This window comes from Panthera leo, chromosome B1 (genome assembly GCF_018350215.1).
Source record: "Panthera leo isolate Ple1 chromosome B1, P.leo_Ple1_pat1.1, whole genome shotgun sequence".
Taxonomy (NCBI): Eukaryota; Metazoa; Chordata; class Mammalia; order Carnivora; family Felidae; genus Panthera; species Panthera leo.
Genome location: NC_056682.1, coordinates 159,660,440 through 159,685,411, shown reverse-complemented (window position 1 = coordinate 159,685,411; position 24,972 = coordinate 159,660,440). Strand labels below are relative to the sequence as shown.

At 35.5% G+C, this 24,972-nt stretch overlaps 2 protein-coding genes across 3 annotated transcripts in view; one reads left to right on the top strand and one right to left on the bottom strand.

Annotated features, from left to right (window-relative positions):
• Positions 1-2,716: 2,716 nt before the first annotated feature.
• Positions 2,717-24,972, bottom strand: part of PPAT (phosphoribosyl pyrophosphate amidotransferase) — a 68,040-nt gene continuing 45,784 nt past the window's right edge. For both annotated transcript variants that reach the window (XM_042936308.1, XM_042936307.1), the window contains exons 2-11: positions 12,812-12,878; positions 11,808-12,014; positions 9,936-10,048; positions 9,680-9,825; positions 9,161-9,233; positions 7,985-8,136; positions 7,466-7,593; positions 5,602-5,823; positions 4,273-4,393; positions 2,717-3,007 (exon numbers count right to left, since the gene is read on the bottom strand). In XM_042936308.1, the coding sequence (XP_042792242.1) occupies positions 2,811-3,007; positions 4,273-4,393; positions 5,602-5,823; positions 7,466-7,593; positions 7,985-8,136; positions 9,161-9,233; positions 9,680-9,825; positions 9,936-10,048; positions 11,808-12,011 (1,356 nt within the window). In that variant the 5' untranslated portion in view covers positions 12,012-12,014; positions 12,812-12,878 and the 3' untranslated portion in view covers positions 2,717-2,810. The remainder of the gene's footprint in view (positions 3,008-4,272; positions 4,394-5,601; positions 5,824-7,465; positions 7,594-7,984; positions 8,137-9,160; positions 9,234-9,679; positions 9,826-9,935; positions 10,049-11,807; positions 12,015-12,811; positions 12,879-24,972) is intronic.
• Positions 14,715-24,972, top strand: part of PAICS (phosphoribosylaminoimidazole carboxylase and phosphoribosylaminoimidazolesuccinocarboxamide synthase) — a 49,565-nt gene continuing 39,307 nt past the window's right edge. Inside the window, exons 1-2 of the mRNA XM_042936313.1 lie at positions 14,715-15,096; positions 22,295-22,729. Coding sequence (XP_042792247.1) covers positions 14,715-15,096; positions 22,295-22,729 — 817 coding nt within the window. The remainder of the gene's footprint in view (positions 15,097-22,294; positions 22,730-24,972) is intronic.

The window sequence follows — 24,972 nt, the reverse complement described above, 5'->3', positions numbered from 1 at the left end:
TAGTTTTGCCTTTTCCAGAATGGCATAAAGTTTGACTCACACGGTATACAGCTTTGACAGACTGCCTTCTTTCACTTGGTAATATGCATTTACGTTCCATATCTTTTCATGGCCTGACAGCGCATTTCTTTTTAGGACTGAATAAAGTTCTATTGTCTGAATATACAATTTATTAATTTACCTAAATTTGACTGAAAAAAAAACAACACAACTCCCCCAACACACACATACATTTTGGAAATCTAAGCCACCTCTTCTGTGACACTCCCCATTCTCACTGGTATTTCCACAAAACTTTCCACTATTCTAGTGCTTACTCAGCATTACGTTTCTAATAACTTTATTTCTCCTTCCTACTCAGCCAGGACTTTTGCCTGGTTCATAAGCACTGGTCTATTTATTGAAATGCCTGGATCAGAGAAATAAGATCTGACTAGCTGGTGCCAAGAATGGAGCCTGGATGTGACTATTACTGCGCTACTCATCATAATGCACTAACCAAAGGTCATTATTAAAAAAAAAAGCACACACATACTTAAACACACTTATTACATATATTTATCACCAATACATCACAATGAAGTCACAAAAAAGTAGGCTTAGTTTAATTCACAACAATATAGATCCTGTGAAAACACATTTTTTCATCTTCTTTGTAATTTTCAGCACTCTGCTATTTAAAACAGTTAAACAACATTTGAGATTAAATGTAAAAAACTGTAATTGAATTCAGACTTCAGAAACTTGTGAAATAAAAGGCCATGATGGAGAAACATTAAGAAATTTGTAGAATAACCAAACTCTCACAGTCCCATATTCCTTTATAAAAGCATCTCAATAAGACAAAATAAAAACAATGAGAGACAAAAACTATGGAAAACACGAAAGTCAAATCAGAGATTTTGGTTTAGTACTTTCCCTGAGTCTCTTGTTTTTAAAAATCAAATGTAAGTAAGGCCAATTCAAAATTGACCCACAGGTCTTGCCTCCTCCATGCTGATATGAGGAATACATTTAAGACAAGAGGCTATACACTCAAGTGGTCCCAGGGCTTTATTCAAATGTCAATTTGCTTGTGTCATTGCCACGGCATTATCTAACCCACTGATGCCTGCTGCACATGGGCTTAAATAGCTGTCAAGATTTTATCTTGGCCTGCCATAATATATATATGTGAGACTATATACCAAATGAAGACAGAAGATTTCAGTTATTAATAAATATTAAATTCCTAAATGGATTTGGACACTATATACATCAAATTAAGGTAACTTAATAACACAGAAACAAACACTTTTATGTTTGAAAAAAATCTTACATAAACAGGAGTTGAGGGCAAGGCATCTTAAAATTTTAAATCTCAGATGTTACAGGAAAACACTTCAAAAAAACTGTATTTGTTAGATCCCAATAAAACAAAGTGGAAAAAAAGTGATAAGGTGATGCTTAGAATCAGACAGGCATGCTAATTCCAAAATAGTTGTCACCTTGATCTTAAACAAAATTGGCCCCTACAGGGTTTGTATTTGATCATTTAATTGCAATGATATATCTATATTTGTACATATATATGTATATATGTTTGCAAATGATCAAGCACTTTATTAAAAGAACATATAATTAATAAGAATGAAAGGGTTGTTAGAACCTAAAAATTTATTTTTTACTTCAAATGTACTAGGTTACTTGCTGGGTTTATACTATAAGGGCACTAAGCAGTATCATACTTCTTAGATCATACTTCATAGTCAAATGTAGAAAAACACCTTCCACAGACATGTTTTTACAATCATCCTTAGGACATCTCAAAGACAGGTGGCAAAGCACTGCTAAACTGTATGTCTCCCTTCATCATAATGAAATCTCAATTTCAGAATAACAGCCAACGTTTCAAAAGCTAATAATCATGCACTATCTTAAAACTGAGGGGTGAAAGGATGGCTCTAACCACCACAAAAAGTATGACACTTTTTCACATCCCTATTAATTAATTTACTAAGTACCCCGCTGCACAGGCGGGAAAAGTGAGGCACAAAGAGGCATGTATTTATTGTTGTTGATGTTTCAAGATTTGTCTAAAGTTAGACAGGGAAGATAAGGTCAAAACCACACTGAGAACTCTAGAGGCTTGACACTTTGGGGATATAATGGATTCAAGGTTTGAGTGAAATGTTATATTTAACTCATGTCTTGTTTGCATCACACCATCTTAGTCTAACCTCTTGCAAACCATTTAAAGCATGGACCTGGGAAATGCCACTTACTACCTACTTTCTCTGACCAGGTGAAAAAGGCTAGCCAATGCTTGTGTGTAAACAAACAAACACCACAAAAAACAGTGTTGTTGCATTATATGCAATTAGCAAGGTTCAATTATGAAAATATTCCACAACCGAATTGCAATAACTCAAGAAACATTCCACAAAATTTTCTAAGAATCTGTGGGAAGGTATAGTGCCTGGCCATCCCTACTAAAACGGAAATTTATCTATTCATTGCATTATTGTTGCTGATCTGAACTTAAATGTGTATGATCTCATAACTGGTAGCCTCAAAGTACTAAACTACTAAAAACAAAGGATCATCCAAACTCCTAGATGACACCAAAATATTTATCTAGGATCATTAAGGAAAGCATAGCACTTTGGTACTCTTTTCAGAAAAGAAATCTCAAAACATATAAAGGAAATCATAAGCATACAGCATTTTACATTGACCAAGGGAGTAACAGTTAAATGGATAAGGTATAACCACCACTATAACTTCTTGACCAACTTTGTATTTTGAAACATCAGGTCTGCCCCTATCAACTACCATTCCAACTCCACAGGGTATTTTCCAGTGAGACATGCTGTACAATGACCATTCTTTTCAAAGCATTCCAGACCATTCCCATTTTCTTGAATCATAATATCCTGCTTTTCCACTTTCTGTTTTTTAAACTTTATCCCTTCTTGTACAGATGAAACTAGTCCTCCCACTGACAGATATACAACACTGTTTGCTCCTACAGAGGGAAAGAGGGGAAAAGGAAAAGGTCATGATGCTTCCTTTGGAAAGAAAGATCTGCCTCACAAGACAACAGTCACAAACAGGAAAACTTAAGCCAGCATAAAAATTTCTCTTTCATATTCTTAAAAAAAAAAAAAAAAAAAAAAAAGCAGGGGTGGAGGAGGGAAGAGGGAATAAGCAATAAAATTCTGGGCCTTTATAATTTTTTAAAATTTGAAATTGGAATTTAAATTGCTATTTAAAATAGCACTGGAGGCTTCAAATCTAGAATGGGTTCAGAAAGTCTCTTTAGTAATTTTCTTGATTATGAAAAACAGACTTTGAAGTCAGGAAAATCTGGGTTCAAATTTAAGCTCAAGGTCACTTACTTTTCCTAAGTCTTTTCATTTATAAGGGAAACATGGCCTAACTATACGGTATCTGTGGTATTATTAAAATAATACAGATATGTTCCGGGCAAAAAGTGAGTGTTCACAATAAGGTACCAATTGGATGATATTCAAAGTATTTAACTGGTAAGGTACAGGCATGTCAAAACCAGCCATCTAGACAACCAGTGCGGAGGTACCAAGGCACATTGGCTAAACATCTGCTGTGATATTAAAACAGTTTATCTCACCTAATTTGAAAAGCAAATGTCTTGGGGTGCCTGGGCAGCTCAGCTGGTTAAGATCTGACTCTTGATTTCAGCCCAGGTCACTGACAATGGGGAGTCTGCCTGGGATTCTCTCTCTCTCCCCCTCCCCTGCTTGCTCGCTCTCTCAAAAATAAATAAATAAACTTTAATTTAAAAAAAAAGAAAGAAAAAACAGAAAAGCAACTGTCTTATCCAGGATAAGCTAATCTCCAAGTCTGCTCACCTCATTATTAAAGATAACCCTACATTAGCTTTTCACTTTTTGATTTGTACCCACATCTAAAGTATTCTATTATAATCTGTGGTAAAATTGTTTTTGTTTTTCTTCAGATCTGATCTTTGGGAGGCTTTAACTGATATGCCTGCAGTTCCCTCTACCTAGAAAGCCTTTCTTCCTTTTTACCTGATCTCACCTTGGCCTAGGTCTCCAATATAGCACTTACCATGGTGTGTATACACACCAGGCACTCTATTCAGAATACTATTCAATATCTGCTTAACATGTTATAAAATTATCTATTTTTAACAAATGCTGGACATTGTTTTTATTACAAGTATAAAGACTGACAGGCTTTGGATTTTCTCTGTTAAAAAAAAATGTTTAGAGAAATTTTAATACCTACCCAGATATTTTGCAAGATGTTCAAATTCAGGTTTATTGGCAATAAGCTCTTCTTTTGTTGGTATGTTTATTCCCATAAAGCATGGGTATCTAATTGGCGGTGAAGCTACTCGAATGTGTACCTTGGAAAGAAATCATTTCACATATTATTCTAACATTTATAACCCTTCTGGAGCAGCCCTGCTCTAAACTCCAAAGCATCTGGACAAAGATTTCAAAATGTCAGCCACTTGTAAAAGATTCTTTTTACTGAGTTGCCTATTGTTTCCTTTTACCATCTATCAGTGAGAACATTTCTTTCTTCTATTTCCCATTTAATGACTTTATATTCCTAGGACCACCTTAATTTTCTCTTGAATGCCACTTTTTCCTACCTCTTATTTTACCATTTCAGAAAGCAAAAAATGGTCTACAGGATATAACAAAAACCTTAACTACTATTAAGAGCTTTTTTCCTCTATTATTACTTTTCTGCCTTTTGTAAGGTACATTTACATGGCCATAATTGGCATCCACAATTATTTTACCTTTCTTATAAAGCAAAGATTTTCCCATATTACGTAGTCTTCATAATTACAGTTTTTAGTGGCTACAACATATTTCATCATACTTAGGTAGATACATTTCCTACTGGTAGATACATAAGCTGTTGTGTATTCTTTTTCACTACCGTAACAAATGGTGAATTTACTTTACACCTCTTTGTTTTTAATTACAAAATTTTCAAGGAATTCTGAAGAGATTATCATAATTCTAACAGCCATAAAAAAGCTGGAAAATCATAATCACAATTATTTTCAAAGCTTTCTAGAGAGACTGCCACTGCTTTCCATGCCACTTTCTCCTACAAGAGATTTTATTATTGAATCCACTCAACTATTAGTTGTAAACGACACCTCACTTCTGTATTTTGAATTACTAAGATATTTAGAGTTAGAATAAGCTTTGAGATTTAAAAATATAACCCAATGTGGCAAATCTATTACAGTAGGATTTGTTCTACATCTTCAAAAAGAGAAGTACTCTAAAAATTAAACAAACATTTTATTGTGTGGCTTTTGTGAGTTTTTAAAATTAACCTTATAAAAATTTTAATCTTTTATATTGAGGTTTTTAGTCTATTAAGGATTATAGTTAGTATGCAGTTTAAGAGTGGCTATTATATGTTTTCCAAGTTGCTGCATAGTTATTCCTAAACCAACTCATTTGAAAGATGACAATTTATTTTATTGAACTATCCATTTTCATTCGCTGTACTAAATTGCAATTTTTATGCCAGTATTGTACTATTAATTATCAGTACTTTAGGGTATGTTTTAATAATACTTACCTCTTTCGCACCAGATTCTTTGAGCAATTTGATTATAGGTGAGATGGTATTGCCTCTCACAATTGAATCATCTACAAGAACGATTCTTTTGCCTTTAAAGTTGTCCGACAATACTCCAAATTTTTTTGCAACACCAAGTTGTCTCAACCGCATGTTTGGCTGAATAAATGTTCTTCCTACATACCGGTTTTTACATAGCACCTCCACATATGGAAGCCCACACTGACAAGAAATAAAAGGACAATGAACAGCAACATATAGAGAACTCTAGATTCTTATTTTCTCTAGGTCATTCTTCCATTATAATACGTATGAAAACATTTGAAATTGCTATTCTGAACTCTCCATCAATAGATTACAATTTTTCTTCACTATTTAAATTGTAGGGGAAAAAAGGCAAAAAGTAAACTCGTTCAAAGTAATATACTCATTGGGAAAACCAATTGATTTTGTCAGAAGTTGTAATGTTTCTCTCTTAAACAAATATTACTTCCCTGTCTTGGAAAGGAACAGTAAGTGTGTGCAGACAGGACAATAAATCACTGACAAAAAAATTCACAGCAATTAAAAACTATCAGCAAGAAATGAATTAAAACTAGTATGTAGGAGTACCTGGGTGGCTTAGTCGGTTAGGCATCTGAGTCCTGATTTTGGCTCAAAATCATGATCTCAAAGTTTGCTGTAAGCACAGAGCCCATGTGGGATTTCTCTCTCTTTCCCCCCGCCCCTCCCCAGCTTGTGCTCTTTCTCTCTCCCAAAAAGTAAATAAACATTAAAAAAATAAACAACAAAACCCAGTATGCAAAGAATGCTTTTTGAGGGACAGGAGGTGATTTATCCATCTTTCAAGGTAATACTAATCTAAAATATGTGCATATTGGGGCACCTGGGTGGCTCACTCGGTTAAGTGTCCGACTTTGGCTCAGGTCGTATCTCACGGTTCGTGGGTTCGAGCCCCGTGTCAGGCTCTGTGCTGACAGCTCAAGAGCCTGGAGCCTGCTTTGGATTCTGTGTCTCCTTCACTCTCTGCCCCTCCCCCATTTGCACTCTCTCTCTCTCTCTCTCTCTCTCTCTCTCGCTCTCTCTCTCTCTCAAAAAAATAAACATTAAAAAAAAATTTAAAAAAACAAATAAAATAAAATGTGCGCATATCATTTCTTTTGAAAACATAAAACTTTCAACATAGTGAATGCAGATGAGGACACCCCAGGATCACCATAGTCATATAAATCTGGTTATGGAAAATGAAATTAAGCACAGTACTAAAAACATTACACAAAATGAACATAAACGGCTTTGTGATCACCCATACTAAATAGAGAACAAATAAACCAGTGGTTTGTGAGGGAGGGTGCTTCAAGAAATAAGTTTTAGTAATAAGTAAATATTACCACCAAATTCTATAGGTATTCATGATGTTATCTTTTTTTTTTTAAGTTTATTTATTTATTTTGAAAGAGAGCACAAGCAGGGGAGGGGAAGAGAGAGAGGGAGAGACAAAATCCCAAGCAGACTCCACGCCATCAGCACAGAGCCTGATGTGGGGCTCAAACTCACGAACCATGATGAGATCATGACCTGAGCCAAAATCAAGAGTCAGACACTTAACCAACTATGCCACCCGAGTGCCCCAATGATGTTGTCTTTTTAAGTGAAGTGGATCATTCTGCTCATCTTTAGGTGAATCTTGGGGTGGATTCCACTAAAACAGTGCCATTGAATGAAAAGGTTGGAAAATAACTCTTGTTGTAAAGGATCCAACATTTTCCTTTTCCTTGTAATATACTGGTAAGTTTCTCTTTATATACAAGGGTTTCTGATTTCAGTGCTATAAGAGCATTTCACTGAATGTCAAGAGAAATACCTTTCCTGCATAACCAAGAGCAGCGGGTGTAGCAGATTCCGGAACAGTGCTAACCAAATCTGCATCCACTGGTGCCTCAATTGCCAGCTGCTGACCACAACGGTATCTTACTGTGTAAACCATTTGGTCTGGAATGTTTGAAAAAAAAATAGATTATTTTTACTTAGCATTTCATTATTATTCTAAGAAAACTAGCTTGTTAGAACTCTATATATGGAGTACAAAAAGTAAAGCATATAAAACAACTAAAGCAGAAAATATAAACTGGGGAATTCACTATTTAAAAAAAATTTGGCCTTATTACATATCTGAAAATCATAATCCCTACTCCTAAAAGGAAAACATGGTCCAGCATGAAAGGGAAAAATAGTGATATTATGACTTGTAGGTTCAGTCTCATATCCACAGCATCTAAAAATGTGCCTCCAAAGAGCCAGGTAAGCCTTTGAACCAAGAACTGCCATGTTTCAGTGAGATAAATAAGAAACTTAAGTAAAAAGTTAAAGATATTTTATTTACCTTCAAATATACTATCTGGTCTCGCAAAATAAACATATTCAAAGATACAAAATGCCATCGGGTTTCCTTCAGACCTTGGTATAATATCAAGAGTTTGGACACTACGTTTGGTTATTTCCACAATTTCTCCAGGCAAGACTTCACGGTAATATCTTGGGAAACAATGTTAAAGAAAGAAGACTTTAAATAAACCAGTCCTTAAGACTGATAATAACATCTATTGTAAAGTACACAAAGAGTCCCTTCCCTTATAAAGGAAAAGTGGTTCAGTTTAATACAGAGATGGCTTAAGGGGCGCCTGGGTGGCTTGGTCGGTTAAGCGTCCGACTTCGGCTCAGGTCATGATCTCACGGTCCGTGAGTTCGAGCCCCGCGTCGGGCTCTGTGCTGATAGCTCGGAGCCTGGAGCCTGTTTCAGATTCTGTGTCTCCCTCTCTCTCTGCCCCTCCCCTGTTCATGCTCTGTCTCTCTCTGTCTCAAAAATAAAAAAAATAAAAAATAAAAAAAAAAATAAACGTTAATATAGAGATGGCTTAAAAAATAAAAAATTAATATTCTTCCAGCAGTAAATCTAATACTTGTATCTTGCGGTGCCTGGGTGGCACAGTCACTTAAGTGTCTGACTCTTGATCTCAGCTCAGGTCATGATCTCACATTTCATGAGTTTGAGCCCTGCATCAAGCTCTGAGCTGATGGTGCAGCACCTGCTTAGAGTTCTGTCTCGCTATACTCCCCCTGCTCTCTCAAAATAAAAAAAAGTAATAATAAAAAAATAAAATAAATTTAAAAAATTTAATACTTCTATCTTATCCCTAAATTCTAATTTTTATTTTAAAAAATAAAAGCCATAAATTTTACTCAGTTTTTGAAGAACAGAGGTTAAAGAGAACATTTTTATCCTGGCTTAAATTTTTCGATCATAACTATTCCTTGTTGAGGAGATTCTTCCTTTCTAAAATAAGTCTCATAGTATTTTGAAAGCAAGATGCCAGTTTCAAAATTAGAAGGTATTACTGGAATATTAAAGTCAGTGCCAGTGCTGAGTAAAATGTACAAAAGAAACTGCATTCATTTATATATAGGTCTTCTAGCAGCCATCAGAAAGAAAACTTTCACGTAACAAAAAACTTTTTACTGATGTGGAAAAAGTGAATATGCTGAGTGAAACAAAACTTACCTTGCGCCAATTGATAAAAAACTACAAGATTCTGAAGACACCACCCATCCTTCTGTTTCTGAAGCTTTTTTCTCTGTAAATCACAAGACAATTCAGTTAATGGATTCAAGAAATTTTACAAGAGGCTACCTATTTCAAGAGAACAGTTAAACACCAAATAGATAAATAAGCATCTGACTATGGCTCAGGTCATGCTCTCAGGCTCATGAGTTCAAGCCCCACGCTGGACTCTGTGATGACAGCTCAGAGCCTGGAGCCTGCTTCAGATTCTGTGTGTCTCTCTCTTTCTGCTCTCCCCTCTCTCCCACTCATGCTGTGTCTCCCTCTCTCTCAAGAATAAATAAACATTAAAAAAAAACAAAACAAAAAAAAAACGAAGTAGTACATCATTTTTTTTCTTTTTATCTAGTTCCTTCTCATTCATAAGCTTCCTATACCTAAAGATTTGAGGGTGTACCAACAGTAGGACAAGAACTTGGAAAAGCATTATGAAATTGTATTTCTTCTGAAGTGCATTACCTTTATCATTTATATCAGATACAGGAATAAGACGTCCAATGCATAGAGGGCGATTTCCATAAGGATCTCGTACGGCATAAATAACATCTCTGTGCATTATAAGCAGGGAATATGCTGTAGGTGCTTCCTTCATTAAGTTTTTAATCCTGGAATTAATTAAATAATTGAATAATTTCAGTTATAAACACAAGACATAAGCTCTGCAACACAGAGCTCTCGTAGCAGAGCTGTGAGCTTAGCCTAGTTTTACAATTACCTTGCTACCCAGTCTGGGGTGCCATCTTGTTCCTGAGGAGGTGTATATGCCAGTAACTGGGTAATCATTTCACTATCAGAACTTGTTGACAAACCAATACCATGCCGCAGAAGCTATTTAGAATGGAGAAAAGTGTAATCATTAGAGGGGAAGCTCCACCTCACCCCTCACCCAGTAGCCCACCATAATGGAAAGAGATCAGGCATTGTGTGAATTTTCAGTTATGAAAATCCTGCATTCTACTAATGACACATGTATATAATAATGGAGAACCACTGCTGAAAGCAATAGGAAGTCTCTGAAGGTTTTTAAGTAAGAAAAAAAAAGTGCTCTAGGAAGCATATAGAATAGCTTTTGAAAACTAAGTTTGAAGGAATATAAACCTGCAGTCAAGGTGGGGAAGAGTGGAGAAGGCACAAGAATTTGGAACTGTGATTCTAACTTTTTCAGCCCTTGACAATCCTGACCAATAGGATACATTCCCATAAGAGTGGCATACTACAGTTGGGGCCGCTCAATCCAGGTTTGTTAGTGATAGTGCTGGTGGGCTATCCATCCCCACTGATTATTGCTGACAGAATAGAAGAAAGGAATTAACTATATGGAACAATTAAATGTAGAAGACGTAATAAAAATTGGTTGAGCACACTCATGAAGATTATAAGGTTCTGAGCCAGTGTGACCAGGACAAGAACACCACCAATGACCTGTACGGGTTGAGTTTAAACTGATACTATAGAACATTTTCAGTAGGCAGCTAAATGTGTAGAGATGAAATCCAGACTCTGGGAAGTGGTTGTGTCTAGAAATGAGCTAGGTATTGCATGGAATTGAATTTTGGTGGTTATCACTAAGTGGTGAGTTTTTCTTAGTAATTTTTACTTCATATTTATACTTTTTTGATTGTGTGAATTAAAAAATTCTTTTTTCACTTACGGGCAGAAAAACATATTATCATTATAATACCAGTGCCTAAAAAGAGAGCAAAACAAAGCTAGAATTGAAAATAAAAGGACAATGAGTGGAATGGAAGCATGGTTCTAGATATTTTCAACCCACCAAAATTCATCATCATTTGACTCCTGTCACTATTCATCCCATGTAAAATGCCTTGTTCTAGAATGCTAAGGAAATAACTGTGTGTGCATGTGTGTGTGTATAACCATCCTGTTACTGAATGCCACCTGAGGTTTTTCTTTCCAAGGTTACCAGATCAAGATTATTATAATCCAATGGACTGAAGAAACGTGGCATCAATAAATGAATGGCAAGAATGGATAAATAAGCTATCAGGAATATAAAGATACTAAGGAATTAAAAAAAAAAAAAAGGAAGATAAACTAATGATGGATAAAAGCATAGGCATAAATTAACATAGAATGCTCTAAATACCATGCTATGAACGAAAATGAACATAAGTAAATTCTTTGCCTTTTCCCCAAGTGGTTTCCTGTAATTGTTTCCAAATCACTTTCCCTTGTATTTGTTATCCAGTTTATATTCTATTTTCTTTTTATGCTTTGAACATAAGGACAAGGCTGAAGGGATAGGAACAGCCCATAAAACCCTAATTTCTCTGTTTCTCACAACAACCACAAATCAACTTTTTAACATCTCTATTCTAAAGCAGTACCATCAGAATCACCTTAGAAGTACATTAAAATGCAGACTGACCACCCTCCTGCTGCAGATTCTGGGGCTCAATCTTAGAATCTGCAATTATAACAAATACTCCAGGTAATTCTAATACAGTTGTCCTTTGCAGTTAGATAACAGGTGGCAACAATTAGAAAATATCCTGCACCAAGATCCCCAATAACTTCATTTCATTAATTTATCCTAATAATGAAAAAAAGCATTAAAAACACTTACCTTTTTCCTTAATTGAGTAGCATTTACCAATTCGCCGTTATGTGCCACAGCTATTTTCCCATGAAGTGTTTCAACAACAAAGGGCTGACAGTTTTCTAATTCACAGTTTCCTGTAGTGGCGTATCTCGTGTGTCCAATTCCAAGGTTTGAAATATATAATTTCTTCAAATTGTCTTGAGTAAAGACATGATTTACAAGACCCATTCCCTTGTAAAGTCAAAGTAGAAGCTCATCTTAGAAAAAAAAAACCAGACTTGTGGCCCTAGTGAGTAAAGGCTTTTATCCTATGTGCTCCAGAATTCTAATCTTAAAGACTAACCTAATTGTAAGAACCATGCAATATCTTTTCAGAAAAAAATTTGAGGGGTACGTGGGTGGCTCAGTTGGTTAAGCATCCGACTTCAGCTCATGATTTCGCAGTTCATGAGTTCCAGCCCTGGTTCGTGAATTCCAGTCCCGCATCAGGCTCTGTGCTGACAGCTCAGAGGCTGGAGCCTGCTTTGGATTCTGTGTCTCCCTCTCTCTCTCTGCTCCTCCCCTCCTTGCACTCTCTCTCCCTCTCTCTCTTAAAAATAAATAAACAAACAAAAAAAAATTTTTTAAAAATTGAGGTGAAATTCACATAACAAAATTAACCATTTTAAGGTAAACAATTCAATGGCATTTAATACATTCACAATGTTGAGCACTTGTTTTATGAGCTACTTTCCATTAAAACACTGAAGATGTACTAAAGAGTAAATTCTGTCAAATAAACTAAATCAAATGCATTTTAAAAACCCAAAGCATGTTAAAATATTTAAATATATGACCTGTTTCCGTGAGTCAGTGAAGCAAACTATCACACAGAAATGGACCCTAATTGGACAAATGGAAATGGCTGATCCAGCGTATGACTTTTATATGCAAATTATTTGTTCAAATTTCCTTCCCCCACCAACATACTAGTTATCATCTGGTTATTGTTATCTTTATTATCAACATTTTTTAATGTTCAAATATACCTTGTGTGTTTTGAATGTTGGTACTGAATTCCCATCACTGGTCACAATACCAGCACTCTCCTGACCCCTGTGAATACAAAAAGGCATCAACTGTTAAATTTAAATTTACCTCATTGATAAGCTTCTTTATGAAGCATACTTTTCTCAAGAGCATTCAGGAACTGACAATACATTACATGCTACCAGTACCAGTGCCCCTTCTATTCACGATGATGGTGACCAGATAGATGATATTGTCTGAGTTCTAACTAATATGCCAGGCACTGTCCTAAAATTTATAGGAACGACCTAATTTATTAGGCTCTCACAACAATCCTATGAACTAAATACTATGATTATCATGATTATCATTCCCATTTTACAAATAAGGACACTAAAGAAATGGAAATTAAGTAACTTGCCCGATGTTGCATGGAAAGTGGCAGCACAGCCAGGATGAGAACACAATCTGACTCCAGAACTTGAGCTTCTAACCCCTGTACTACGTGACCTCTAAATTGAGTATGTAGATATAAATGGATATCTCCAAATAAATTGTTAGGTAAAATGCTTAGTTGTGGGTACTAGAATCATGAACAAAATTCTTTTTTTTTTTTTGAGGTTTTTGCTTTGTTTTTCTGCACTTACCACTTTTCTTCCCCAACAAATATCTGTCACTTTAGTTATTACAAAACAATAAATGCTGCTTCTAAAAATGCTAAGCTAATCAGGAACTTTGTATTTCATCTCTGCGTTAATATTTCTAGGTGATGAAATAAAAAAAGCCAAAAGCTGGGCCGGAGGTAGTTATAACACACCTTAAGACTAAGAGGATCTGTACCACTACAGAGTAATAAAGATTCCAAATGCTCCACAATTTTAATAGCTCTATAAATACTAGATGTGTTTTAACAAATTTTTGTTCCAAAGAATGTATAACAGGGTAGAAATAAAAGGTAAATTTCTATCATATATGTATATGTACATTAATAACTAATTATAAGTCAATTAATACATTGACTTATTTAGCTAAAATAATGGCTAAAATAATATTTTTCAAAATTATATATTATAGTTGTTTAGGCATTTTTTTAAAGTTTATTTTGAGAGAGAGAGAGAGAGAGAGAGAGAACAGGTGAGCTAGTAGAGGAGGGACAGAGAGAGAGGGAGAGAATCCCAAGCAGGCCTCCATGTTGTCAGCACAGAGCCCGACTTGGGGTTAGATCAGATCATGAGCCAAAATCAAGAGTTGGACGCTCAGTGGACTGAGCAGCCCAGGCATCCCTGTTTATCATTTTAATAAGAAAAAAAGTACATTAAGTGTACCTGCAAAGTAAAAATCTAAATATTTAAAATTAAAATTTTACTAAATTATCAATGCATTAAATACTACCAATACGTTAAATATATATGCATAACTCTATACACCCTATAAGACTGGATCACTTATGACTTAGGATTTCTTTACTGAAATGATGTGGTCTTCAAGGTTAACCTATGCTAGAAGACTAAATGATTCATGGCAGAGGGGAAAAAAATAACGTTTGCCATAAATCTTGGGGCAGAAAGAACCTCTGCCACCCACTTCTAAAATTATTTTTTAAAAATCAACAACCATTTAGTAAACCAGAGTATTATGTAAGAAAAGAAATAAACAAAAAAATGGTTTTCCTTCCCTTTTGTCTCCAGGGTAATTTCCCCTTAAGTCTGAAATGAAAAACGTTAGGCATCATTTAGGTCCAGGCTTCTTTAATCACAAAGCCTGCGTATTTGGCAGTTTCTCAAGTTACTCCCCTCAGGCAGCTTGAACCAGTTAAACTAGATCTTTTCAGCTCTTTGGAGCTTATTGACAACCAGCCGTCTGGTTTCCTAGGAAACAAAACCTTGGCTAGAAATAGTGAATCATTTCCAGGTCACTTTCAACATGGAGAGTGGAGCAGGAAAGCACTGGACTGAAGAAGAGGTTAAAGCTTTGCTAAGTGTCTGGGCAGAAAAAAATATACGAAAACAACTTTATGGAACACTGAGAAATAAAGGAATATTTATTTACATTGCTAAAAGGCTGCAAGCACTAGGAGTATACAGAGATTGGAAACAGTGCCGGGCAAAGTACAAAAATCTCAAATATGAATACAGAACAGTTAAATATGCCCATAACTCTGGAGACAGCTCTAAAACTATGAAGTTCTTCCATGATTTGGATGCGATCCTGCAGTATGAACCTGCCACCCAATTAACAGAGGAAGATGCAAATGGCAGGTGCCTGGCAACGCTGAGCCAAAGTACAGCTCCAGAGACCACCGAAGGTAAAAAAGAAAAAGTAGCATTCTTTTGTTGTTTTTACCTAACAAACTATAACAGTATAGGATTTCTGAGTCCATATGATAAACATAGCCTGGAATATTATGGTTGAGAAAAACAACTGACTTGTTACAGTATTTTGCACAAGGTAAAAAATTTAGAAAGATTAAATACCTCCACTTTTTAAATCCGTAAAATACTGAAAAAAAAAAAAAAACACATTAAAATGACATTAACTGCTAATGCCAACTGCTCCTTAAGCATGCCTGATGTTTTGTGAAAAATGGATTGGGCTTTGAAAACATTTTAGGTTTTAATTTTTTAAGGGTGGCAAAAGAAAAAAAAAATCAAATATATTACTCCACTGTTGTTTCCCCACAGCTCCAAACAAGACAGAACTTTCTGCTCTATATTAACGTTCCCATTTTTCTAAATTTATCAATAACAGCACTAAAATACTAGGAAATAATAACTTCTTTCATTACTTGTTTAGAAGAACAGCTCCCTTTAACAAAAAAATGAAACAAAAATAGACTTGATAGATTATATGATTTATGATTAAATGATTTAGATATTAAAACAAGGTTCTTGACTTGCTGTGTTGTTAAGCCCAACACTATTTACACAGAATTTGCTCACTGTCTGTAGAAGCTGAATATATCACCAGGGAAAGAGGGGAAATCAATGGCAGTAATGAGATTTCTCCCATAGCGAAAGTCTTACAGATGCTATTTTTAAGGGCAGAGTTGTTCAATTCAAAATTTCTAATACCTACTGTTTGTGTATATCATGTGCAAAGCACTGAGCTACATGCTTTGTAACTGCAGAAAGGAGGGCATCATGAATAAATTTAACACCCAAAAGAAAATGGTAAGTGGTAGAATAAAGATAGCAAATGAGAAAGGATGGTACAATGACAGAAATTGAAGTTAGGTTAATTTGGGTTATCTAAACTTTGTGTGTAAAGCTCAATAATAAATCATTTGGTAAAAAAATGCACTTCACTTAACATACTCCCTTTACATTGCTGATACTATACCAAATTCTGAGAAAGCTCTGCAGCCACTGTCAAGTTAAAGAGCAATAACACTGGAGGCAGCTGGGTGGCCAGTAGGTTAAGGCATCTCTTAATTTTGGCTAAGGTCATGATCTCACTTTCCTGAGTTCGAGCGCTGTGCTGTAAAAGTCCAGCCTGCTTGTGATTCTCCCCCTCTTTCTGTCCCTCCCCTGCTCGCACTCTGTCTCTCTCAAAATAAATAAATTAAAAAAAAAGAGCAATAACATTATTTTATCCAATTAATCACCCTGCACTCTTTGGCTTTTAAATGCTTTAAATATTGGTTAATGGCAAGTAAATGACTCAACTTCTGAAAGGCCTTGATTTTAACCAGAGGTTGGTGTAATGAAGATGTGGGTGCTAAATCCCCACTATTTTTGCCCCTCTTTTCTCTAGCCACCCCCCCACCCTGTCGCGCATGCACGTGCGTGCGTGTGTGTGTTTAATCTCCACTTAACAGGATCTCCTTCTAACCCATTCAGGTACCCCCATGGCTCTAAATTCCCCATTTTCACTTGTAAGCAGATGGCCCATAATTACTTCTGAACGTTGTATGTTTCAGGTATCTCAAACCCTCCAATTCTAAAACCATACTCTCTCTCTTCCCTCATTCAGAACTGATCCTCCTACAAACTGCCTCCACCTTACTATCACTGTATTTCCAATCATTTAAATAAACTTAAACATTAAACATTTGAGATATCCTTGACCTTTCATCGGTCACTAAGTCCTTAAAAAAACTACTGACATGTTTCATAAATTTTCCCCTGTTCTATTCTCATTATCACCATGTAGAACTTCATCTATCACATGGAATATTAAGATAAGCTCTTAACTGGTCTCCTTACTTTTCAGCCCCTTCCTAACACATCATCTACAATGTCTCTGGTTGTTGTTATTTAAACTTTTTGAATTATAAAATTACAAGCACATTAGCATTTTGTTTACTTTAAAAATTATCTTTAAATTATACCCAGAATTAATTATAATTCAGGATTAAATGTTACTTAATGGTTCCATAATATTTGAGTGCATATACAGTTTGTCTTTGCCCCCTAAGAGAAATGATGCTATAATCAATACCTAACATTATCACTTTTTTTAAATTATTTTTTAATAATATGAAATTTATTGTCAAATTGGTTTCCATACAACACTCAGTGCTCATCCCAAAAGGTGCCCTCCTCAATACCCATCACCCACCCTCCCCTCCCTCCCACCCCCCATCAACCCTCAGTTTGTTCTCAGTTTTTAAGAGTCTCTTATGCTTTGGCTCTCTCCCACTCTAACCTCTTTTTTTTTTTTTTCCTTCCCCTCCCCCATGGGTTTCTGTGAAGTTTCTCAGGATCCACATAAGAGTGAAACCATGTGGTATCTGTCTTTCTCTGTATGGCTTATTTCACTTAGCATCACACTCTCCAGTTCCATCCACGTTGCTACAAAGGGCCATATTTCATTCTTTCTCATTGCCACATAGTACTCCATTGTGTATATAAACCACAATTTCTTTATCCATTCATCAGTTGATGGACATTTAGGCTCTTTCCATAATTTGGCTATTGTTGAGAGTGCTGCTATAAACATTGGGGTACAAGTGCCCCTATGCATCAGTACTCCTGTATCCCTTGGATAAATTCCTAGCAGTGCTATTGCTGGGTCATAGGGTAGGTCTATTTTTAATTTTCTGAGGAACCTCCACACTGCTTTCCAGAGCGGCTGCACCAATTTGCATTCCTACCAATAGTGCAAGAGGGTTCCCGTTTCTCCACATCCTCTCCAGCATCTATAGTCTCCTGATTTGTTCATTTTGGCCACTCTGACTGGCATGAGGTGATATCTGAGTGTGGTTTTGATTTGTATTTCCCTGATAAGGAGCGACGTTGAACATCTTTTCATGTGCCTGTTGGCCATCCGGATGTCTTCTTTAGAGAAGTGTCTATTCATGTTTTCTGCCCATTTCTTCACTGGGTTATTTGTTTTCGGGTGTGGAGTTTGGTGAGCTCTTTATAGATTTTGGATACTAGCCCTTTGTCCAATATGTCATTTGCAAATATCTTTTCCCATTCCGTTGGTTGCCTTTTAGTTTTGTTGGTTGTTTCCTTTGCTGTGCAGAAGCTTTTTATCTTCATAAGGTCCCAGTAATTCACTTTTGCTTTTAATTCCCTTGCCTTTGGGGATGTGCCGAGTAAGAGATTGCTATGGCTGAGGTCAGAGAGGTCTTTTCCTGCTTTCTCCTCTAAGGTTTTGATGGTTTCCTGTCTCACATTCAGGTCCTTTATCCATTTTGAGTTTATTTTTGTGAATGGTGTGAGAAAGTGGTCTAGTTTCAACCTTCTGCATGTTGCTGTCCAGTTCTCCCAGCACCATTTGTTAAAGAGACTGTCTTTTTTCCATTGGATGTTCTTTCCTGCTTTGTCAAAGATGAGTTGGCCATACGTTTGTGGGTCTAGTTCTGGGGTTTCTATTCTATTCCATTGGTCTATGTGTCTGTTTTTGTGCCAACATTATCACTTTAGAATAGACTATCAGAAGTTCAATTACTGGTCAGGAGGGCTATGATTACTTTGAAACAGTGCTTAAAAAAAAAAATGCTTTCCAAAAGAACTGTACTTTACTTAACTAACTATAATGGTGTATGTGATTGCTAACTTTTAATTTGCATTTTTTAAATTACTAATGCTATGGAACAATTTTCTATATGTTTATTCACTTTTACAAAGTATGTCAACTGAGGTCTTAGAAACTGCGTGATCTCTTTTGCCTTAAAATTTTGGCTGGTTTTTATTTGATCTATAGAATTCAAAAGTTTTCAATGTAATCAAACAGTGATGAAAAAGGTTTTGATTAAAGTTCTTAATGCAATCAAATAGTCTTTTTTAAGGCTTAGAAAGCCCTCCTTTACTTTTGGTCTGATTCATTTATAATGTCTTCTGGTTTCTCTATGGGGAACCAGCACAATTTTTATTGGTATATGGTAAATTGAAGAAGGGAAGAAAAACAATGTGCCTTTTCCACTGTTGGGATCAACCTCATGCAAGTGGTAAAGAACAGAGGATCTAGTTCCTGTTAGGCAGCAGGTAGCCTGACTGAACCTTGGCAAAGGACTCAAATACAAACTCTTAAGAGGCTTCATGTTCCGGAAATTATAATCATCCTCAACTTCAGAATACCTTTGGCCTACTATTACTGCTGAATCACATTCTTTCAGTGACCAAATTTCCACTCTATTTCTCTCCTCTTAACTTGATACAAATACATCAGGAGTGATGACTTAAGAGTCTCAGTTTACAATCTCCAGGGTACGGGGTCCCTAAATACAATTTTGGAATTATGCTAGGAATGATCAACCTAAGAAAAAAAATAGCCCGAAGAAGTTGGGAAGAGAAGCTTTTCTTTATCACGCCTACCAATATTTTCAGCTCCATGCTGTTTTCAACATACATAAAACTAGGTCCTAAATCAGATAACAGACTAGCAAACTAGGGGCGCCTGGGTGGTTCAGTTGGTGACTCGATTTAGGCTTGGGCCATGATCTTGGAGTCATGGGATAGAACCCAACACTCCATACTGAGTGGGGAGCCTGCTTGAGATTCTCTCTCTCCATCTCCCCCTCTGCCACTCTCCCCAGCTTGCTCTCTCTCTCTGAAAAAACAAAAAACATTAAAAAGTAGCCTGTGCCTCATTTTATGAAAACACCCAACTCATGAAACCAGGAAGATTAAGGTACCATTTTCATTTTTCAAGGTTGGCATGGTTCTTTGATATGACACATTCTTTGGTCTACTTAAGCATAGCTTAGATTAATTTCTGGAAAGTTTAGTGTGTACCAACCAGCTAATTATAAAAGATACATATAAATTTTAGCTATCTGACCAAATATGCCAAATAAACAAGATTTTCAGATTATCTCATTACAGGACCTCTGTTTTACATTGCTAGTATCATTTATCAAGTCCCTATTATGTTAAAGTACCTAAAATACAAAATTAAAGAACATCTTTATTTTAAAAATGTAATTTAATTTGAAAATGAACCACAATCATCTCTAGAAACTTATAAAATTAGCAAACAAAACTAATGGAAGTTCAAAATAAACCATGTCAATGGGATGGAAGAAATTAAATTTGGGGGCATCTGGGTGGCTCAGTCGGTTAAGCGTCTGACTCTGGCTCAGGTCATGATCTCACTATTCCTGAGTTTGAGCTTCACGTTAGGCTCTGTGCTAACAGCTCAGAGCCTGGAGCCTGCTTCGGATTCTGTGTCTCCCTCATCTCTCTGTCCTTCCCCGCTCGTACTCTGTCTCTCAAAAAATGAATAAATGTTAAAAAAAATTGATAAAAAAATTAAAATTTCCTTTATATAGATAAGTACAGTATTTAAACCATATTATACAGTATTTAAATCATATAAAATCTATCACAAATCTATAACCTTTCATCAATATGATCAAATTCAGCTCAAGCTACTAGCATTATCAGTCATTTAATTCAATATTTATCTTCCCTAGAACTTACTCTAAAAGGAATTCCATTCTTTTTCCAGGTAAAATGTCAGTTACATTAGAAGATAAGGAAGACCTCTCAGGAAATCCTTTACTTTTGGTTTCTCACATCAAACCAATGGAACTAGGTGGGTCAAAAAACAATGAAACTGATCAGATTCCAAATTGGAAAGTAAGATTGGTTTCTGAGAAAATGGATTATTTTTCCCGATAGAAACACTTAGGATTACTTCAAGTTTCCCTCTTTTTTTTTATAATCTATACTAAAAAAATCATTTTTAAAAATAAATGATTTCTTTAACAAAACGTAAATTGCCTAGAAATACTAGCTTTCAAATTCACAACCTTCATCCTTTAAATATAGTAAGAAATATAGGTCAAAATTAAACATAGTAGATGCTTAATATTTAATGAACATGTCACTTTAGCACTCCTGAGGTCTAAGACAAACAATTTTACATGTGAAAGTAAATAATATCAAATCAATAATGAGGTCAAGGATGATTTTATTCACCCAAATTAAAGTCAATATAAATCCCCACTTTGCTTCTAAATTTGTATTGAAGGTTGTTAATCTAAGTAAGGAAAAATAGTGAAAAGCATTTCAAAACAAAGACATTAAATGTACCACAAAATAAAAACACCTCCATATACCTCAGGTAAATGCTAAAAAGTGGTTTTTAATGACTTACATTATAGATGTTGAGGTCTGAACTACCTTCTTATTAAACACAACAAACATGAAATCTGACAAAAACACAAGATAATGTGGTTGTTAAAATAGCCAACATAACCTCAGTAAGTTGCAAAACTGTACTAGAGATCTAACATGAAGGTACCATGCTAGGATTTCTAACTAAGCGGGGACATTCTGTCTAGGGCATTATGAAATTTCTGGCACATTTCCTTGCATTAAAAGAATACTTCACTTAAAATGACAGTTGTCCTTTAACCAATGGGACATTTTATTTTCATGAGGAGTAAGAAGCACCAATTGTTGTAATATGCCTCTTCCAACCCTTCATTCATGAATAGTCTTGGTTCCCAACCCTGACTGCACACTAGAATCACAATCTGGTGATGAGGGGTGGGGTTAGCAGTGAAGTAGTGATTTATAAAAGCTCCCCAGGAGATACTGATATGTAGCCAATGGAAATCATTAGATTAAAAGGAAGAGGAGATAAATTGCTCCCACCTATCTTATCACCAAAAAATAATAAAAAAAATAAACTGTTCTCAACAAGCCATTTTCTAATTGCATTGCTTTCTACAAGTCAATATTACAAAATTATGTATTCAATGTTCACTATATAGTTAAATACACACCACAGACCAAAGGAGTGGGATGGACGGGTAAGGAATGATAGAGAAAAAAACATGATCAAAATGTGACTAATTAAAAACAACTGTATTAAAGCCAGTCACTAACATGACAACAAACAGATTCAGGTTCTGTACTTCATTTATCCATTAGTTTCAGAGGAAAGCTAAGCTATGATTTGTATTCCATCTCCCATGGAGAAAATGTCTTTCTTTATTAAGGATGCATCTAATTATTTATCTTATGTAACCATATATACATATATATATACATACATATACATATATGTATATATATATATCTTTCCCTCCCCACCTGATACAGGTAACTCTACATCAATTATGGAACCCCCTATTAATCCAACTTTTATTCCAACTGTAGCAAATGAAGGAGGAAAACACTGGACTGTGCCAGAAATTAGGGCTCTAATAGGCATCTGGTCTGATATAAGAATACAACAACAACTAGAGGGAACAGTGAGAAATAAAAGGATATTTGAACAAATTGCTGCGAAGCTTCAGAAATTTGGAATAGAGAGAGATTGGAAACAGTGCAGAACAAAGTACAAAAACTTAAAACATGAATATAAGATTGTAAGAATGGCTCAAGACCAAGGAATAACTAAGAGTATGAAATTTTTTACTGAGCTGGATGCCATTTTGGGACACAATAAAACAGAAAAATCACAAGAACAGGAATTCCAAGATGGAGAACAAGCCACAGGATGTGCCAATGTAAAAAGAGAAGAGGATCGGACAGGTAGGAAGACAAAAGTAATCTTAACATCAGGCTACATCATATAAAATGTCAGTAGCATGATAACATGTATATAATCTAAGTTAAATAGGTTTCACTAAATGTTATTCAATAAGCTAATTGTTGAATTTATCATGAAACAGACTGAATGTATAATCAATCTCCTCCAGGACAGAGAATAGTACAGTTATAAAAAAAGGATGAAATAAAATTGGATTTCCACAAGTTTAAAAATAGACCAATTTTAATAAAGTAAAAATGCAACTCTAGATGGCAGAAATTAAAGCAACTTTTCATATCAACTATGGTAAAATTGTGAGTGAACAGAAAAAGGACATTAAAGAACTTAGAAAAATACAAAACCCATGAGAATGTCTTTGAAGTGTGGTTCTTCTGGGACATATCATAAAGTTCTTTAAAATGAGTTTAATCCAAAGGATTAAGATACAGTACACACAAAGATATGATAGCATGAAATAAATTGGATGAGTTCTAGACCAGGAGTCAGGAAATCCAAGTTCTAGCTCAGTCTTTGTGGAATCCTAAACCAAGTATCTCCTCTACACTTGACAAAATGTTCTTAAAGACCTCTACTAACCATAAAGTTTCTAGATCTTAATATCTGCCTTAAACAATGGAGTCTTAATTCCTAGAGTGTGAGTGTGTGTCTAGGGGAAAGAGAGGCAATGACAGAGTTAGGACTGAGAAATGGTGGTGAGAAGTACTAAAATCTTTTGTTGGGGAGAAAAAAGAAACCGGTCTGCTAGAGAACTATATACATCTATCCCATGAAAAATAAAATGACTAGTGATAAAGTAGCCCAACAGCAGCAGCATGATTCTGTTCATACAGTAATTGCAGACAATGATGATTCCATCAGTTATGAGTCTGTAAGTCTAGCTACAGACTTACAACACCAGGTATCTACAGGGACCTACGACTGAAAGATTTTTAAGAGTGGGGAATCTAAATTAGAGAAAAGGAAACAACTACAGTATTTAGCACCAGACTCACTGTAAAAGGGAAAATAACATATTAGAGTTTAAAACACAATCCTGAAAGTGAATAAAACCAAATCACCATATATCCCACTATGTTCACACAGTCATTGCTGGAGAAGCAGCTGAAGATGATTTAGTCAGTAATATGTCAGAAGACCTAAGAGAGAGAGAAGTAAAACAAAGTCCTGGCACAGGTAAAACAACATTTTTTTGGTTTTGCGTGTGAAAAAATACATAAGATGTTATTATATGATGTTGCTATGGACTGAAATATGTCACTCCTAAAGTCGTATCAACAAATGCAAGAGCATTTGGAGACGGGACCTTTGGGAGTTAATTAGGTTTAGATGAGGTCACAAGGATGGGGCCTTTATGATGGATTTTATAATTATATTTTATATATAATAGTATAATAAGATGCTACAATAACTAAAATACTGTAAGACGCTTTAAGAACATATACGAAGTTATAACATTATATGAAGAATAATACTCATATTTACAAAATGCAGAAATGGAAGGTGAAAACGATTAATGACCCATAACGTTCCCTATGGCTGTTATTCTCAAAGTGTAGCAGCATCAGCACTGTCTGAGAACTTATGCATGCTTAAGTTTAAGAAATACTGCCCTATGGGAAAGAATACTAAGGGGGTAGAGCAAAGTAAGTGCTTCCTATTTGACTGTTTGCCTTTTACACAAACCAAAATGAGGGATGAGGGGATCACCAGGCCCTCAAACAAAAGCCTAGCCATCACAGACCTTGCACATAGTTCAAAGATTCATACAACCTTGGAAAATGTAAAGATCATATTGATTAACAAACCAGGTAATCAAATTCCCCACACCCTTGGCAAACTTCTTTGTCTGATTTATCAGAGATGGTAGATTAAAAACTCAGTGGGAGAAATGAAAGCTGCTAGAACAGTGGAAGGTGGAAATAGGGAGAAATTAAGCAGACTAACACGATAGGAACATGCAGCTGACTAGGGGTACGATAACAAAGGTAAACAAAACTGTGCTCCTAAGGTTTCTCAGGGCATCACAGCAATGACTCTTGTCATTAAAAGGAAAAAGAAAAACAAAAAAAAAGTTAAAATCCGATTGTGTTTAGTGAGATAGAAAGATTTCCATGGAAAAAGTTAAGAACCTTGGCATTCAGAAGATTTTAGCTTGTTAGTCCTCTGGACTCACTTAAGTCCAATACCTCAAGATAATTTTTTATATGTGAAAGGAAAACATTCA